The sequence below is a fragment of the Bos indicus genome, chromosome 9 (assembly GCF_029378745.1).
Source record: "Bos indicus isolate NIAB-ARS_2022 breed Sahiwal x Tharparkar chromosome 9, NIAB-ARS_B.indTharparkar_mat_pri_1.0, whole genome shotgun sequence".
NCBI lineage: Eukaryota > Metazoa > Chordata > Mammalia > Artiodactyla > Bovidae > Bos > Bos indicus.
In genome coordinates this window covers 15,635,755-15,654,658 of record NC_091768.1, presented here as the reverse complement: position 1 = coordinate 15,654,658, position 18,904 = coordinate 15,635,755, and the positions used below count along the sequence as shown (strand labels likewise).

At 33.7% G+C, this 18,904-nt stretch overlaps 1 protein-coding gene across 16 annotated transcripts in view; it reads right to left on the bottom strand.

Moving 5' to 3' along the window:
• The window catches only part of SENP6 (SUMO specific peptidase 6), a 163,456-nt gene that overhangs the window by 31,795 nt on the left and 112,757 nt on the right, over positions 1–18,904 (bottom strand). For all 16 annotated transcript variants that reach the window (XM_019967043.2, XM_070795473.1, XM_070795474.1 and 13 more), the window contains 7 exons: positions 17,343–17,491; positions 12,498–12,885; positions 7,024–7,262; positions 4,212–4,382; positions 3,240–3,273; positions 2,403–2,597; positions 1,231–1,457 (listed from right to left, as the gene is read on the bottom strand). In XM_019967043.2, the coding sequence (XP_019822602.1) occupies positions 1,231–1,457; positions 2,403–2,597; positions 3,240–3,273; positions 4,212–4,382; positions 7,024–7,262; positions 12,498–12,885; positions 17,343–17,491 (1,403 nt within the window). The remainder of the gene's footprint in view (positions 1–1,230; positions 1,458–2,402; positions 2,598–3,239; positions 3,274–4,211; positions 4,383–7,023; positions 7,263–12,497; positions 12,886–17,342; positions 17,492–18,904) is intronic.

Genomic DNA, 18,904 nt, shown 5'->3' with positions numbered 1-18,904 from the left:
AAAACTAGAGTCCACTTTCTTTTTATCTGTAGCTTCTAGAACAATGATACTTCCAATTTTTGTAACTGGTTTTCTGGTATCTTGTCTAAGATCTCTACCATCCATATTAAATTAGATTATGTTAGTAAAATCCAAAGAACAGATAGTGGATTTTTTCTTCTACAAGTGGAGGCCTACCTAATAAGTTCAGTGCCTAGGAAATCCATGGAATATGGGAGCAGAGGCTCAGGGAACACAGTCCATTGAGCTTCAGTTCTCCAGAATCAAGGAGTCCTTAAAGAAAGAGCCTTCCATTGAAATCTGAGTCCATCACAGCTGCCTTATGGCTCCAACTGCTCTTTTCTTCCTCTGGAATTATTTCCTGTAGCCAATTCTGCAAAAGAAGGGGAATGGTTCCCCTTCCTCCTCCTGTTCTTTTCTTCAACCCACTAACTGTGTGGATAGTTCTTTTCTGGTGAAGTCTTGCTCAACTTCACCAATATTATGCCTTGGATAGCCCTATTTCCAAATTTGTAGGCAGGCTGCAACATTTAAGTATTTCTAATAAATTGTCAGCAAACTCCAGTTGCTGTGGTAGGAGACAAATTTCGAGTATTTAAGTTATATTTTTATTGAATAACTTATATTGTATGTTATAATAGTATTGTGGCCTTTGATTCAGGTGGCTTCAGAATTACCTACTACGTGATCAATTATTCTAGAATCAGTTATTCTAGAACTGGTGAGAGTCAGAATCAAAAGGTTTATGTGCTTCCTTTCCAAGTTTTCAACCATATATGCACATGTTACACATAAAAGTATAATACATCAGGGACCAAAATGCCTTTATTTGTATTGAAGCCAATGTCACCAATAGGAATCACTAGCAAAATGTAAGAACTAGAATACCAGTCACTTTGAATGTAGCACTGCATATATATGTATGCTGAGGGCGGGGAGCGGGCGGGGCGGTGAGGGGAAGAAAAAGGGACAAGAGAAAAAGAAAAGGAGACAAAAAGTAAAGACAAGAATGGAATGTGGAAAGAAACTAAAATACTTCCGAGACTTGTACCAAATACTATTTGTGTCACAAATCACCCACCACCGTTAAATGTTTTGACACCATGTAGTTTACAAATTACACATAAAAGCTAATAATTCTGAAATGGAAATAAAAAGAGCTAACTCCAAATAAGCAATATGATAATGAAACACATTTCCCTTTAAAGTTACCATTTAAAAAATAATTACATTTTTAATTTTGTTTTCTTTTTGCACACAACTTCCTTTGATGCTCTCTTCATAGGTTCTTGTGCAGGCAACAAGTCTGCTATTGGCTTCATCAAAGGGAATTTTCACAAAAAAATTTGACACATTATTCTTTACACCAATGTCAGTAATAATATTTTCAAATAGCATATTTGCCTGAGGATCAAGGCCATTTTGAAAAATTAGAATTATGTATTGTTCTTCCAAATCTGAAAAGAAACCAATATAATTATAAGTCTAAAAGAAAAAAATAAGTAAATAGATACTAAAATAAAAAGTAACTAGCTATTTCCAAGAATATCACCAGAAATCCTGGTATAAATGTTCAAAACAGTGTTTGGCATACAGTGGATATATAATAAATACTAAAATAAGGACCAATAATACTGTCACCTAACAATGTCACTTCAGTCAATTAAGAGAAAGGAACCAGAACACATTACCCTAGCAGCAGCTCTAGAATGAATCTATTCATAGATGTAACTAATTTATTTCACCTAATACGATCCAAGTATATTGAGTTTTAAACATATAATCCATCAATACTGCTGTCAATTGGCAGGAACTCCAGATTTAACTGTAAAAACCAATATTCACTAATGTGCCAACTCTTGCAGCTTTCATAGTTATCTATCACTTACTTATCATTAAGCTGAAGGAGCAATTAGTGAGGAGAAATATTTTACAACTAGTCACACTATGCCACAAATGTTAGGGGGAAGGGAAACAAACAAACTGGAGAACCACATTGATTTATTGTAGAAAATGAAGGCCTGTTACTGAACTTTCAAACTTTCTATTCGGGCTAAGTTTTAAAGATTCCAACTTGATGGCTGATTTACAGTTACAACGTCTATCAGTACATTAAAACAAAACAAAACACCTCATTTTACTCAGATTATACAGTGTTAAATAAAGACTATGTATGTTTTGGGGTTTCAACCCATTTTGAAAACTTTCCAAATGGCTAAACCTGGGCTTTAACTTCAGAACTTCCATTTTCTATGGACTTTTCCTCTTCTATAAAATGAGGGAAGTAATATCTTATAATGTCATTATCAAGATTGTAGGTAAGACGAATATATCTAAGGTATCTATCAATATCAACTCAGTCTGCTAACCAGTGTATTGTACCTTTGCTCTACATAACTTACTTGTTAACTTATTTACTCCTTTACAGTCATTCCAAACTTTATCCTCCATGTTCATCTGCAGTTGCATGCTCAGCTTCTGATAAACTGCCGGTTTAGTCTGAAGAAACACTACTGGTAATTTTCGGACACTACACCATTCACATTTTGTTAGATCAGAGGTATTTAAAGTAATCCCTACAGGATCATTTTCTGGTTCTGGAGAAAAAACAAATGGAAGTGGAAAAGCAATCAATTCTTAAGAGGGCAAAATCATGAATGGAGGAAACTGTAGGGAATTACAATTTTAAAGTACATATTTATTATGAAAAACTGAAAGTAAGAGTGTTAGTTGCTCAGTTGTGTCCGACTCCAAAACACCATGGACTATAGCCTGCCACACTAACCTGTCCAAGGATTTTCCAGGCAAGAATAGTGGAGTGGGTAGCCATTCCCTTCTCCAAGACATCTTCTTGACTCAGGGATAGAACCTGGGTCTCCTGCACTGCAGGCAGATTCTTTACTATCTGAGCCATCAGGGAAGCCCCCAAATATTTATTACATTTTGTACATGGTAACTTTAGTGGGAAAATGAAGAAAAATCTTTGATCTTAAAGAAGTATCTAAATACATTTTTTCCCAGATGCAAAGAGAATTTTAATGAAGAATACTTAAAAACTTAAACATAGCTTCTGTGATGTTATAGTATGAAATTTCCACTCTTAAGGTATAAGGCCCTTTGTTATGATGCATGTAATAACTAATTATCTTAGTGAATTCTAAAAATAACATTTTTTATTCCAGTAAAGTGTTTTACTGTAAACAAAGCTTTAGTGAGCAGTAGGACATACAACAGCTTACCTTCTAGCTGTATCTTGATAAAATCTAAACAAAACTAAAAAATAAGATAAATTAGTAACAATCATAGATTTTGGGGGAAGATTTTGCTACAGAGACCCTAAATGACACGCTTTTGGGACTTAGCCTATAGAAGGCAGAAAAAGCGATCCATGTACTGCATTTGTCCATCTGACCTTTACAATACTGAGAATGATGCCAGCCCCTATTCATTAAAAAAATAGTTGGAAACACAGAATTAAGGACACCCGAGTTAAGAAGCCTTATAAAATAAGTACAGTAGTATTGGAAGATTAACAATGCATAGGATACATCAAAAAGAAAAAAAAAATATGACTTAGAAGGCAGATTAAAGAGATTATGTTATAATCTTAAATAGAAAATATACATTTGAATTGGACTGGTGGTAGCAGAATAAGAATGAGACAGGTATGAGAGGTAAGATAAAGGGACTAAAGAAAGTTCTTTGGCTTCTCTGGACACTGAACTAGTTCAAAAGCACAATGCCTCTTGGGCAGCCACCAAAGTCCAATAATCTATTTCTAGGAGTTACTATGTCATAAGACATTTTTCTGCAGACCCCAAAGCTTTTCAATTCTTCTTTCTCTCATAAAGTTCCTCAAAATACTGTTTTCATGCATTGGGCTGGCATGAGAATAAAACGGTAACACACAGGAGTGAATTCCAACTCAGTGAGAATAAACATTTTCCTATAATGATTATGCACTACTTTGAATATTATGTTATAATTAAAAAAATTTTTTTATCGGAATACATATGACCAAGTTTTTACCCACTAATTTTTATGGTGAGTAGCTATTTTTAATTGTCTATATTCCTAAAGCAAGTTGAAATCTTGAAGTAATTGCAATGTTCTATTTAAATATTTTAACTTATAAATTTTAACATATATTAGTCTTAGCCAAGAAATTCTGAATCTTATAATTGGTAGTAAAGAGCATAGTGTGTACTTACAATTACAGGTTCTATTAATAGTCGGAATAGTGTTCCTACTCGTATACTTCGACAGTTTAAAACTACGGTATCAGAGGAACTTTGGCAGCTTAAAGATACAGGAGCAACTAAAGTTTCTTGAGAGATCACTTTGCGACGTTTTAGAGGTGTGGTGATAATAGAATTACCAAACTGAAAAAGGAAAAAATTTTTCACTTAGTAAGTTACTAAAACAAGACTGTAAACTAAGTAGACATAGCAAAGAAGACCCAACAGAAGAAATGTAATTATCAAAACATAAAATTGATTTTACTTCAACAGTGCTACATGAGTATTTATTGATTTTATAACAGTAACAGTAAACTCTTCCTGTTCCATCTTGCTACTTTACCTAGTTATTATGTGAAGCTCCAGTAACAGCCCAGCAGTGAGAAATGGTACTTTAGGAATCAGACAGCTCAAATCAGACAGTTCAAATCAGTTTGAATTGGGTTCAAAACACAGTTTTACTACCTTTCAATGATTTGATCTTGTAAAACTTATATAATAACTTCTAAACTAAAAATTTTGGTTTCCTAAACTAAAATGTTAACAGTATTTACTCAAATGAGCTAATGCATGTAAGTAGCTTAGCATGGTGCTTCATGCATGGTAAAATGCTGGATAAAAGTTATCTAGTAAGAGTGGTAGTAGTTGCTGTATTTGGATTAAATTAGCAGCTCTTTAGAAAACTGATAATTTAGGGAAATGGCTATTTACATTATAAAATGATGGTTCTTTATATATTAAAAACTATTAAATGACTTGATCTGTTAAATTAAGATTTCACAGTCATTCCCAAATGCAAATTAATCATAATATAAAAGTGTCTTTACAAGTATATATTTAAATTAAATGTAATTAAAAGTAAAGATGTCAAAATCCTTATCATTAAAAAAAAAAGATCTTGATTAAAACGAATATTTTCCCAGGTTATTAACAGATATCTATTAGAGAGGTTTAAAACTTTAGCTTTAGAATTATTTCTTCAAATGAGATTTTACTTAGCTCAATAGTTAAGTTAGGTAATTTCCAGCAATCTAACACTTAAAAATATATTTTAATTTCTTTTTTTGTACCTTACTTAAAAAAAAAAACAAAAAAAAAACCCTCTTATTTATACCCTTTACTCATTTTTCTATAGTTGCTTCTATTTTTTGATTTTTAAGAAATCAAAACTATGTAAAGGACCAACTTATACTGTCACATATTTCACTATTTTTTCCCATTTGCATTACCTATTAAATTCTGTGGATGGTGTTTTGGTTCACTGTATTGTACTTTCCATTGAAACAAATATATTCATCTCTTCATTTATTACTTTGCTTGTGCTGAAATGTTTGGAAAGGCATTTCCTAAGATTACACTAAAACTATCAACCTATATTTTTTCTATTATTATAGTTACTTTTGGTTTTTTCATTTCTTACTGATCCCATCTTAACAATCAAATATGTATGTTTTCACATTTTAATCTACAACTTTCCAAATTCCTGACATATATACATACAACTTTTAAACGTACAAATTTATTTTTTAGGTTCTTTTTACAAAAATAAGAAAATATGCACGTAATTTCTGCATCTTGGTATTCTCACTAAACAGTGCCATGTAGAAAATCCTAAGCCATTGATACAGCTCCAATTTTCATTGACAGTGGCTGAGTAATAGTCCATGGTACATATACACTAGAGTTTCTTCAGTAATTTCTATGAAAGTGAAAGTGAAAGTGAAGTCTCTGTCGTGTCCTACTCTTTGCGACCCTGTGGACTGTACCCTACCAGGCTCCTCTCTCCATGGGATTCTCCAGGCAAGAATACTGGAGTGGGTTGCCATTTCCTTCTCCAGGGGATATTCCCAACCCAGGGATCGAACCCAGGTCTCCCACATTGCAGGCAGACGCTTTAACCTCTGAGCCACCAGGGAAGTCCCAATGTAATTTCTGTATCAATCATGAAAATGATTGTTTGCTAATAATTATATTTATATATATAATCAAAGCACTGGAGGTTAAAGAGTCCTTTGAGTCTAGGGAATGAATTACTTGGTCATTCAGTATACATTTTAAATATTTTAGTAGATACTTTTACTCTTTTTCCAAAAGGCCACAACTTACCTTTTTTTCATCAACATATAAGGAAAGTACCCTTTACCTTGGATTTTTGCCAATATATGTGTTAAGTGATTTTGCATCAATTGTGAAAGTTTGTTAAGTATATGGTTATATTTCATTTTCTTTGATATGTACTTTTCCTATAAAGGTTTATTATCTGAATTTCTCTTCTTTTGGTCTATTCCTATCTTTTTTTAAATTTTCTTTTTCCTTCTTTTAAAAGTTCTTGGTTTATTATAGACATCAGCGTAGTTTACCTGCATTACAAATATTCATTTCTAGACCTACTGTTGATTGACAGAATTTCTTTTGTCATCTCAATATTTTAAAAATTTTACTGTAAAACATAAATTATACTAAAACCATATTATGCTATTAATGAAATATACCCAAGTTAAAATGACCTTACTGTCTACTAGATTATATAAATATATGTTTTACACTTATATTTTGCTTACTAAAGGTTGATGTTGTTTCTTTTTGTTGAATTTTTACACTTTAAGCCTTTAATTAAAATATATTTTTGTGTATGCTTTAATGTTCTTTCAATAATCTTCCCAGTGTTATTTTAAGTTCTACTTAATGAATTTTTCCTATTGATACCACCAAATTATCCTTGCCCCCCAAATATTTACATATCAAAGCAGAAATCTGAATAAATGTTAATAAATGTGAAAAGTACCTGGTCTTTCATTCTTGCTTTTCTTGGCAATATAACTGTATTTAATTCTGAATCTGCTGGAATGCTTCTTAGTTCATGCTCTATTCTACAAGTGTTTTCATTTAGTGCTGCTTCTACTTTTCCCGTGGATGGTGCTGGGGAAGAACATGCTGAATCAGCAGGTTGAGGAGAGATGCTTTCTCTTCTGTTAGTCCTGTCATTGTCATCATCATCATCATCATCATCACTGGACAAAATGACTATAAAGAAAGTGTTAAGTACTTCAGGTATTTCATTCTTGTCAGTTAAAAATGTAAGTACATGACAAAAGTTGGAAATATACCAAATCTGCTTTGGATCTCCTACTGATCTGAGATTAATAAAAATGAAGATACAATCCATTCTATCTGATGAAAAGTTAAATTTGTAGAGCAATTAGAACTGGCATTTTTTATATAACATACAAATGTAAAATTTATTCTACAATTCATCACAATCACCCACAGAGAAACATAGACAAGTTACAACAAAACTTGTATGTTTATCATTAGGTCTATTTCAGAGTTCCAGAAAGTCTTAGGTATGAAGACAATTTGCATACAAATTATTCATAAAATAGCATGCATTTAAAAAGTCTGTAAGACTGCATGTGATCAAACAATTTTTATCTCACACAAGAAATCACTAATATCATTACTAGTCTTTGGGAGAACTTGAACCAGTGCCTGGAAGTGAAAGTCACTCAGTAGTGTCTGATTCTTTGTGACCCCACGGACTATACAGTTCATGGAATTCTCTAGGCCAAAATATTGGAGCGGGTAGCCTTTCCCTTCTCCAGGGGATCGTCCCAACCCAGGGACCAAACCCAGGTCTCCTGCATTGCAGGTGAATTTTTTACCAGCTGATCCAAAATTATTGGACCAATGCCTAATATGCAATAAATCTTGCTGAGTAAATGAACATGGGTAAGATATTACATGAAGGTAATTTGCTCTTATACCATGTACTTATTACTGAATCTTTTCAAACTCATCTCTATATCAAATTCTGCAGGGCCAGCATACTGCACTTGCAAAATCCTAACTCCTTACTCTGGTTCATACATGTATGTAATTTGGACCCAGGCTACTGTCTCATACTACTTCATTTTTTCCTCTTTCTGTTTCACCAACACCAGCTTGTTTCTCTCTGACTGTAATTCTCCTAACACTTTTGCACTTTTGCCATCAAATAAGTGGTTTAAATACCACTTTTTGATTAACTACCCAATCTAAAGTAAGCACACAGGTACTTGCTTATTCACATTAACTAATTTAAATTTCTGTTGTCTTTTGCTGTGGATGTACACTTACTCATTTGTTTCTCCCACTAAAATAAAGTATAAAGAACAAGAATATTGCCTTGTTTACTGCTATATTCCCAGTGTCCAAAATACTATCTGGTAAAGAAAGTCATGTGTTGAAGAATGTAAAAATTTGTAGGAGCAATTCTGTTTTCCCCTATCATACATCATAAACATAAATGCTTAGTTATTATTTCTGAGTCATATAACAAGTCCCAGAGAGGAAGCACCACCAGCATCACACCATTCATCTTTTTAATTCTGCTATCCAATCTCAAATGTTTTTCAGAAGTGATATTTTATTAACAGAAAATGTAACAGGCCAGATTAGAAGGCCCAAGACCCTAGTTTTCAAGTCAGTTTATACACACTTGAAAGTTAGGGTCTTGCCACTTACTAGTCATTTGCCTCAGTTTCTCCTCTGTGATATAGGGGACAACAAAGTCTTAGGAACAAATGATTTAATGTGCCAAAGATTTATTAGCATAGTACCTGACGTATAAAAGCTTTAGAAAAATTCTTATTTTTCTAAATAAAAAAACTGCTTATATTGTTTATCAAGAGCTACACAGAAGCACATATTAAACAGTAAGCCTAGTGTTCAATCTACAGTCATTTTTTTGTGTTTCGGGAACATTAAAACTTCTATATCTGCTCTATCAAAAACTTATTTTAAAGCTTCAATGCCACAACAGATAGACCTGTACTACATAGTTCCTGTTTTATTAAAGTAAATGAGGGTTGTGCTCAATGTCACCGTAATAACAAAGCAAACAGGGAGAGAGTATGCGAAGATGATAATAGTTAAAGAGCTGTTCTTATAACTGCTTTAATTCTCTACAAAATATGGAATATATTCTACATAAGTATATACCTAAAATTCTGCATCAGAGTCTGCTATGAACTAAATTCTGTCCCTTTAAAATCCACATACTGAAGTCCTAATCCCCAACATGGCTGTATGTGGAAATAGGGCCTATAGAGAGATAATAAAGGTTACATGGTCTTAAAGGTGAAGCCTTAATCTGATAGGACTGGTGTCACAGGAAAAAGAGATGCCAGAAATCTCTCTCCCTCTCTGTGCAAGCACAAAAGGAAGGGCATGTAAAGACACAGCAAGAAAGTGGCTGTCTGCAAGCCTGGAAGAGAGGCCTCCACCAGACACCAATCCTGATGGCACCTTAATCTTGGACTTCCAGCATCCAGAACTGTAAGACAATAAATTTAAGCCCACTCAGTCTGTGGTATTCTGTTATGGCAAGCTAAGCAGACTAATACTGGTCTCTGCATTTACATTCCAAACTTGTTCCCATAGAAATCAGGCTATCTTCTTTCTCACCTCATTCTAGGCAGTATTCAAGTTTCTTTATCAAGTAACTTTTCTACCTACCTATCTAAAATTCTATGATCTAAAACTGCAAGCTTCTTCATTGTGACACTTGTCACTATTTCCCAGAACTGCTTCACTTTTCTACCAGCATTTATCACTACTTGAGACACTGTACATTTTATTTACTATTTGACCACCAAAGACAGAACAAAAGCTTCATAATAATAAATCATTTTAATAGGAACACAGATTTAAGAATGATGAAGTATATAAACAAAAGAGACTTTGAAACCAGAAAAATCATTAAAAAAAAAATCTAAACTCCAACAGCCCATATGTATATAACAATGAGAAGCCTTAAGCATAGACTGCCTCATTTATAGAGTAGGGTTGCATTAGTAACTACCTCACAGGATTGTAAAAACCAAACTGAACTGGTTAGTATATAAACTTTTATAAGCAGGACCAATAAGCATGTAATAAATATCTTAAAACAGAAAATATTTTTTCTATATACGTTACTGAGAAATATGGTTTTTAGTTTTTCTGGAGGGGAGGGAAACAAAATTAGGCTTTATGGTTTTAATTCATAGTAAACTGCTTAAGGCACCTCAAAACCACATAGATTCACTTTGTTTTTTTTTTTACTTACCAACTCAGTCTTACTAACTTCCAGTTCGCCTCATCCTGGAAATCTCAGCAAGCTGAGTTTCCAGCATAGACGTCTGGCTCAGAATAATATTCAGTAATTGCATAATAAGTTTTAGAGTTCTACTGATATCTTGCATTAAAATTTTACACAACAACCTCACCATTAGGAAATATTCAAATGATATTAACATATTTAATATTCCACTGGTATAACATTAAAATGTGTCATAAAATATTCATATTCAACATAGACATCCTCATAACATAACAGAGTGTTGGCTTGACAGCTATCATACAGAAATTCCTTTACAAATCAAGCTCTTTTGGAAAATAAGCTAATATACTGGTATAGGTTAAGGTTTCTCACATTGAATTAAAATAGGACTTGATATATTTTTGAGGTTGAAAAACTTGATTTTATCCCTTTTATAAGGTGGAGCTTTTCTGTGAGAGAGGAGGTGGATATCATTATGAACTAATTGTGACATATTTCACATATTTCAATGCATAGTAGTTATGGTTCCTTTTGTGGCCCAAGCAGATTCAGTCTTGGTCACTGAGAGGAGCCTTTTCATCTTAGCTATGTGCTTCTGACATACCCTTAGTTGTTTGTGACTGTTTCCACGCTTCCTGATACAACTCAATGACTGAGATTTATCTCCTACATTTGTGTTCCAGACCTAGAGTCAGCCATTTCTCTGAAGAGCTCTGATTCCTTTTAGTGGAAAATGGTATTCAGAAACACAGATATGGGATATGGGAACTAAAGTTGTTTTTATACAAGGTTTGCTTACTGTTTCCAGGCATATTTTATGGGTAAAGCTAAGAGATACTTTCTATTCAATAGAAAATATTGATTAAGTTTCAGTATTATCTCCAATTCAAATTCAAAGTTAGTTATTTTTACTTCTTTGGTTTTACTTTTGTATTCATTTTCTCCAATACTGAACATCTTGGGTTCTGGAGACAGTAATATAATTGCTGGCTTGTTTTATCAATATGTATTTAAAAACAGCAATATTATTATTAATAAAATTACTGAATCCAGTTAGGAATTTCTCTGGAGTTTTATTTAAACATTAAGGATGTACAGCCACAATATTATTTTAATTTAAATTAATTTGAGATAATTCTGTGCGTTCAAGCCACCAACAAGGTATATAAATTCTCCTATCCATCACAAATGGAGAAGGCAATGGCACCCCACTCCAGCACTCTTGCCTGGAAAATCCCATGGACGGAGGAGCCTGGTGGGCTGCAGCCCATGGGGTCGCTAGAGTCGGACACGACTGAGCGACTTCACTTTCGCTTTTCACTTTCATGCATTGGAGAAGGCAATGGCAACCCACTCCAGTGTTCTTGCCTGGAGAATCCCAGGGACGGGGGAGCCTAGTGGGCTGCCGTCTATGGGGTTGCACAAAGTCGGACACGACTGAAATGACTTAGCAGCAGCAGCAGCATCCATCACAAATAAAGAGTAGCATACTATAAACTCTGATCTGCACCTTGCTTTAATTCATTTGATAAAACAGCTTAAAAATCATTCTATACAATATTAAGTTAGTTTCCCCCCCTTTCCAGCTACCTACACTGAAGTTTATTTAATCAGTCTATGACTGTTTCCAATCTTATGCTATTTATTACAAAAAGGACTGCATTTCATACACATACACATATGTACATGTGAATAAAGACAGGAAAAGGATTTAGAGGAGGAACAACAGTAGTAAGGGAGTGAATTTTCAGAGTCCTTTCTTTTGTCAAATGCTTTATTAAGCTATGCTAGGCACTTCATGTTATTTTTAAATTTACTCCCTCAATAACACTATCAGGCAGGAAATATATCCACTTACAGATCAGAGAGATTAAAGTAACTGAGTCAAAGTTAGGAAGTTGGTTCTAACTGGCAGCTGACCTAAGACTAGGGCCAAGATCTATGCTCTTTTTTTCAAAAACTACTTAAAATGGATAGGGTAAGGACAAAGTCTAAGTCAGTTACTATTTTTCAATTACATGGGCAGTTTTAATAATCTACCCAAAAAGCATGTCATGTAACCAATACAAAAAGCCTTTTAAAACTATACTTCAGAAATATGCTCATGCTCACATTAAAAATATATGTGAAAAATATTAGACTCATATAAGCAATACTAAAGAGAGTAAAATACTTACTTGGATCATTTAGGTCTGACAGGCTTGTTTTCCTTTCTTTCAGGTTTGTGATTTTGGCTACTTTTGCCCTAGACAAAATGACTTTCCCATTAGTATGTAAATAATTCTGTCCACTCTCATCACAACTCACAATAATATCAATTGGAATCTTTCCCACACTGTTGCCATAAAACTTCTTGGCTGGTAATATTGTGTTTTGTGACTTCTGTCCTCCAGAATTCTGATGAATTGATGTTCTTAATGATAATCCAGCAGAGTCATTCAAAGTTATAGCTTGTCTGCAATTTCTCTGCAAATCCTTAGAAAAAGGAATACCACAACTTTGGCATTTGGTCTGATTTTCTTTTTCTTTCCCACATTTTGGACAAAATTCACACTGTTTAGAAACCTTAAAATGCAAAAGAAAGAAAAGAAAAAAAAAAAGACTTTGGCATTTTATTTCAACATCATGGAACAACAACAACAATAATCTCAAAATGATTCTCCTATTTCTCATCACCATCGCTATGGCTACCACAAAATCCTGAATGTTACTTGGGATTTAGCATCACAATGCTGGAAGGAATTTTTGAAACCATCTAGTCCAGCAGTCTTCAAATCAGACTATGTATATTCCTCAAGGGCTACATAAAGATTTTCTAAGGCATACAGGGCATAAATAATCTTAAGGTAATCAATATTTAGATGTTCAAGTCACACATATAACCCTTCTAAAAACTGCTCTGATTATGCTTATGTCAAAGTATCACCTGCCACAACTGTTCTTCTCATACTTTAAAAAAAAAAAAAAGAATCCTAAATCCATCTTCCATTTGAAATATTAAAATGGCATATGGCCCTAGGGTATAAAAATCACCAAACAAAACAGAAAGATAATGTTACATGCTGGAAAAATGAATTGATTCTAAGTTCTGGTTAAGACAATCTTTTACAAGATAATTTATTTCTAAATTATCAGTGCTACAAAAATAGTTCAAGGAAGGCCCAATCTAGGCCTCTTACAATTATGATACCATTAAAGAAGTTTTTTTGACAGTAGAGTATCATACGATTTTGAAGCCTATAATGTAGAAGGAGTTGAAGGTATTTGGTGATATTACTGTAATAAAGCTCTTTCCATACTCATGTACCTATTTATGTGAACAAGCTTCTTCAGCACTTACATCTGTAAGAAGGAAAACATGAATAGATGCCGCATCCAGTTTCAATATGTAACATAATATTCATCCAGGGACATATAAAATAATTGAAAAAAATAGTCTGTCTCTAATTAAAAGATGCACTTCCAACCATTTTGCTTTTACATCAAACTATTCATCAAACTTTGTATAAAATATATGGTTTTAATCAATTATATACTATTAAGAAGTGTATATTATTAATTTGGATGTGCCCAGATCCATATATGAGGAGACTGATCTAAATATTCTATTTTAAAAGGTTAATTCCTTTTCACTGTGTCAACTATTACATCCTATGTGACCTTTTAAATTCAGGATGAAAAATGCTCAATGTCAACTTAAGAATACATAAGAGGATAATATAATCATTTAAAATTCTTTTAGGTGACAGAAGACATCAAGTAGTTGCAGGACCAACAGATATGTGGTAATTATATATGATTAAATGTGTAGGATTACATTTCAAAATTCACCAAACTGAATGCTTAAGTTCTATGTATTTTTATTTTATGTAAATTTATGACTCAAAAGTATGTACACAAGCAAAAACGGCCTATAAAGACCACTACTCTAGACTTACCTGTTTGCTGTAAAGAATGAAAAAAACTGACAGTGAAATTGCTAACTTTGCCCAACTGACCATGACAAAGCTGTTCTATTATACCATGTTACCTATTTGAGGGTCTACCCCAGACAACAAAAAGGAATGAAATTTGTTACCCAGATAACACAAAGGAATGAAAACCAACCAGGGCAAAATTAAACTTAATAGGTACATCATCAGCTCGGCATATGTAGATTGTACTTTTTTTTCCCCCTCTGCCAAGACATAAAGAATTCAATTATGCTATTTTGAATGCATATAAGTTATGTGAACAACTGGTTAGATACAAAGGAGCAGTCCCTACCTACCTACTACCCCGTGATGAAATATCTAAATCTCTTTAAAAAAAAAAAAAAAATCTAAACCCCCTCATTTTCATGATGAACATAGATCTCCACATTTAGCTAGGCTTTAAACACATCCATTTATGTGAAAACTAGACCCTCATTTGTCACAGTGGGAGTCAGCTCTATGTAAGCTAATTCTGTCTTTTATTAAGAATCAAGGATATCATCAAGCTGGGTTCAGACTGGCTCCAATACTTTAGTGTCTATAATAAAGGGTAGATTTCAATAAAAAGAACCCTATGGAAAAACAATACTTTCACATATTTGCTTTTATAAAATTGATACTGAAACAGAAAAAGACTTCCCTACTATTAAAAATTTTAATCTTAAAATATAGAAGAACTATATCATGAGCTAGTATCATATGCCATCCACAGGCTAAGAAACACCTATCTTAGAACTACTTGCAGCAATTAGGAACAAAATGCAGATCAGCTTAACCAAACATGGTATTACACTGTTCACGATAAAAACTAGAGATTAAGAATTTTATCAACCTGGTGATCAAAAGACTAGAATCTCAACATTATTCAATTATTTTTAGTAAAGTAGCAAATTTTCTTAATAGTTTTATGTTAAATATAAATTCCTTCAGAAAACAAAGATTAATTAAAGTGTCACTTCCCCCTTCTTTGGTCAATGGAACACTTTAAAATAAATCCAAATCTCATTATCACATATTATCTGCCAGCCTATACACATTAATAATAACCTGTATACTTAATAAGCATGTCTTTCATGAGACACCACTGAGACAATGTCATATTTTGTTACATATTCTGAACACTGTTATAATCTCATTAAATACCAAAGACTTCATTTTCTTACAAGCAGTATGTAATGTGAAATTTCACAGACTATACATGGAAAGAAAAACCACTAATCTTGTTCAAAAATTTAAAATTACATAGAGGATGGCTACAATCTATTCTTTATCTCCACTAAAAAAAGAATAAGTGGCACAGAAGTAAAGAGTAAAAAGAAACAAAATATATTTTCGATGTTAAAAAAAAATGCTGAGGCTTTTAGCTGGCACGCCTAGGCAAGGAAGGACGGTGTGTGTGTGGGAAGAAGCTTTCTTCTTTCTTCCTCCTTTCCAGGGGTCCAGCAAAGGGCTAAGCAGTGTGGGTGATGACAGCATAGCCCAAGCCAATCTCAGGCTTGCGTGCCAGAAGACTGGTCACAGAAAACCCAACTGAGCAAATACACTGGAGATAATGGAAGACGGGTTTCTCAGTCAGAGAAGGGAGTTACAAAAACATGCAAAGCACAAAAGGCTAAAATAAACACTGTGGTGTTGGACTAGAATTGGAGTTATCAATGTAAACTCATGAATTTTAATATATACTAAATATTAACACGTATATACACAAATATTCCTAGTTCAGTCTGCTGAGAGGGCCTACATTTGACACCCAGTAGCAACAAGCACAACTACTGCCCAAATATCTTCCGAAATCACTTATACAAACAATGATTCCTTGGAGAAATGCATGACTACAGAGCTGATACAGAGAAATACAAAGAAATCTAGACCACCTGGTTATACCAGAAGACAGGTACTCAAATAATGATGGGGATATGTCAAAAAGAAAACAGCCAGCTTGAAGAACTTTCCATGGGCCAAATCTAGGGCAATTTGAGCATCAAAATAAACAACGACACTTGTGGAGAATAACCTTTCTGAGAAAAATAAGAATCCATGTCTCCACGCTGATAAAAATAGAAACTATGGTAAATGTGGGATAAGCCAAAACTCTTATTAACAAGTAAGTATAGAAATACTAGAAACCTCCCAGGTGGCTCAGTGGTAAAGAATCCGCTTGCCAATGCAGGAGATGCAAGTTAGATCCCTGGGTCGGGAAGATTCCCTAGAGTAGGAAATGGCAACTTGCTCCAGTATTCTTGCCTGGAAAATTCCATGGACTGAGAAGCCTGGCGGGTTATAGTCCATAGAGTCACAGAGTCAGACATGAAATGAGTGACTGAGTACACAGAAATACCTATTAAAAACACCTACTAAAATACCTGGAAAAATCTAGAAGAGTACATCTTAAACAAGATAAAAGTATCAGCAATAATGTCAAAATCAACATTATATACTTCCTGATATGATGCAATAAGATCATAGCATCACCTCTGAGGAATCTTGAAAAATGTATAAATGATGAAGAACCTGCAGACCAATTCAACTTGAGGTACAAAATAAGTGGCCTGTATTTCTTACAAATATCAAGGTTAGGAATGACGAAGGAACATTAAGGAATTATTCCAGATTAAAGAAGACTGAAGATCGCCACAACTCAATGTAACATGATCCTGAACTGGATTCTGTTTCCATAAAGGACATGGTTAGAGAAAATGTGAGTGGAGTTTGTGCATTAGATGATAATTCTGGATCCATATTAATTAAACATTTTTGACAGTTGTACTCTGGTTATATGAGAATTTTATTTTAAAAAAATTCTGATCGAGAGCAATTATGTGAAGTATGGTATAGGGAAGTGTTCATACGTCTTTTCAGAAAGATATATATTCTGGACTTGTGACAATTGAAAAATGACCTAATGAAGGCAGACAAGTTTTCCAAAGTAACCTTTTCCAGTTCTCTTCCAATCCTATTTGAAAAGATCACCAGAATTTAGTAAGTACTAAAAATAGTATTAATAAAAATACCAACTGATTAGCAGCAAAGAATGATTTCTCTACCCACCTCTAAATCAGTTAAACATTTTTTGGAAGCAGGAGACAGAGAAGGTGGGGTAGACTGATATGTACTACTGTGACGTTTCTGTGCAACTTTCCTTTTAATTTCAGACTCCAGGTGTGATTCAGACTCTTCTGTTTTTTTCATTATACGATCTAAAAAACAAAATAGGGGGAAAGTACTAAAATTAAACTTTATAAATTTCTCATTTTTCACTATGAAAAAAATACTAACTCATATTATCAAATGATGTTTTAGCTAAAAGAAACTAATGTTTCAATATGTACAATAGAGAAAAATAGAACTTTAGGCCACAGCCAGTAGCCATCTCCTGGTTGCTCTTGTCTGTCCTTCACCAGGATCACTTTCCACCCGCTCTACCATGTACCATTTTCAAGTGTACCAATATTCTCTTCAGCTTGTTCTGTGCTACTAAGGCAACAGAGCACCTTCTGCACTGAATCACACACACGTTTCTTTTTCCTATGTTACTGTTCTTAGATCAGTAATGAGAAAAATATGAATTCAAATGTTGGGCACAACTGTTTCGATAAAGGAAAATAATTCTCAATTTAATGGTTTTTTAAATTCAAGACACACAAAAGAGAATTTTCGTCATTATTTTTCAATGTAAAGTCAATCATTTCATTTCTAATTAATTCATAATTAGAATTGTAAAACGATTTCACAAATTCCAAACAGAACAATTTAAAATTCATTACAATTTGACTTCATCAGCAAAGAAAACTGAACATGTATCTAAATCAAAAGTTAACGAACCTACGCTGATGACTAATTCATGTTGTTGTATGGCAGAAACCAACACAACATTGTAAAGCAATTATCCTCCAATTAAAAATAAAATGAAAAGGCATTAAAAGTTAATAAATCTAAAACAAAAGTGTTCTACCTGCATAATCCCAAGTATGTTAAATATTTCCATTTTCCTATCTTTTAACATCCTCTAAAACTGTCTTAAGAAACCCATGCAATTATTGTTGCTTGGTGCAATCACAGAGTTCCACCTCCTCGGCATCTGCTCGGTCAGAATACCTGTATTTTCCTGGACACCGAAGCTAGAAATCTAAGTAATCGCTGACTTGTCCCAGTGAGTCCTTCCTCACAGTCAAGGGAATTCTACTAGTCAAGAGTCTTAAACTCATTCCTTCCTCTCCAACTCCACTGCTGCTATATTTCAGATGCTTAACTCCTGCCTCAATCGATCTCCCTCATTCCAATTTTGTTTGCTTCAAATCATTCTCCACTACTGCCAAAGTGATCTTTCAAATGATCTAATCATTCTAATGTTTAAAGTGTTAGTCACGCAGTCATGTCTGACTCTTTGTGACCCCAAAGACTGTAGGTTTCTCTGTCTATGGGATTTTCCAGGCAAGAATGCTGGAGTGGGTTGGCATTTCATTCCCCTAATGCTGAAAATCTTTCAATAATTTCAGTAGCTTAGGAAAAAAGTCTAAACCCCATATCTTAGCAAGGTGAAGTTTGTATTGATGTTCCAGTCTTAATTTAAACAAAAACAAAAACACTCTACCTCAAAGAAGTGCATTTCT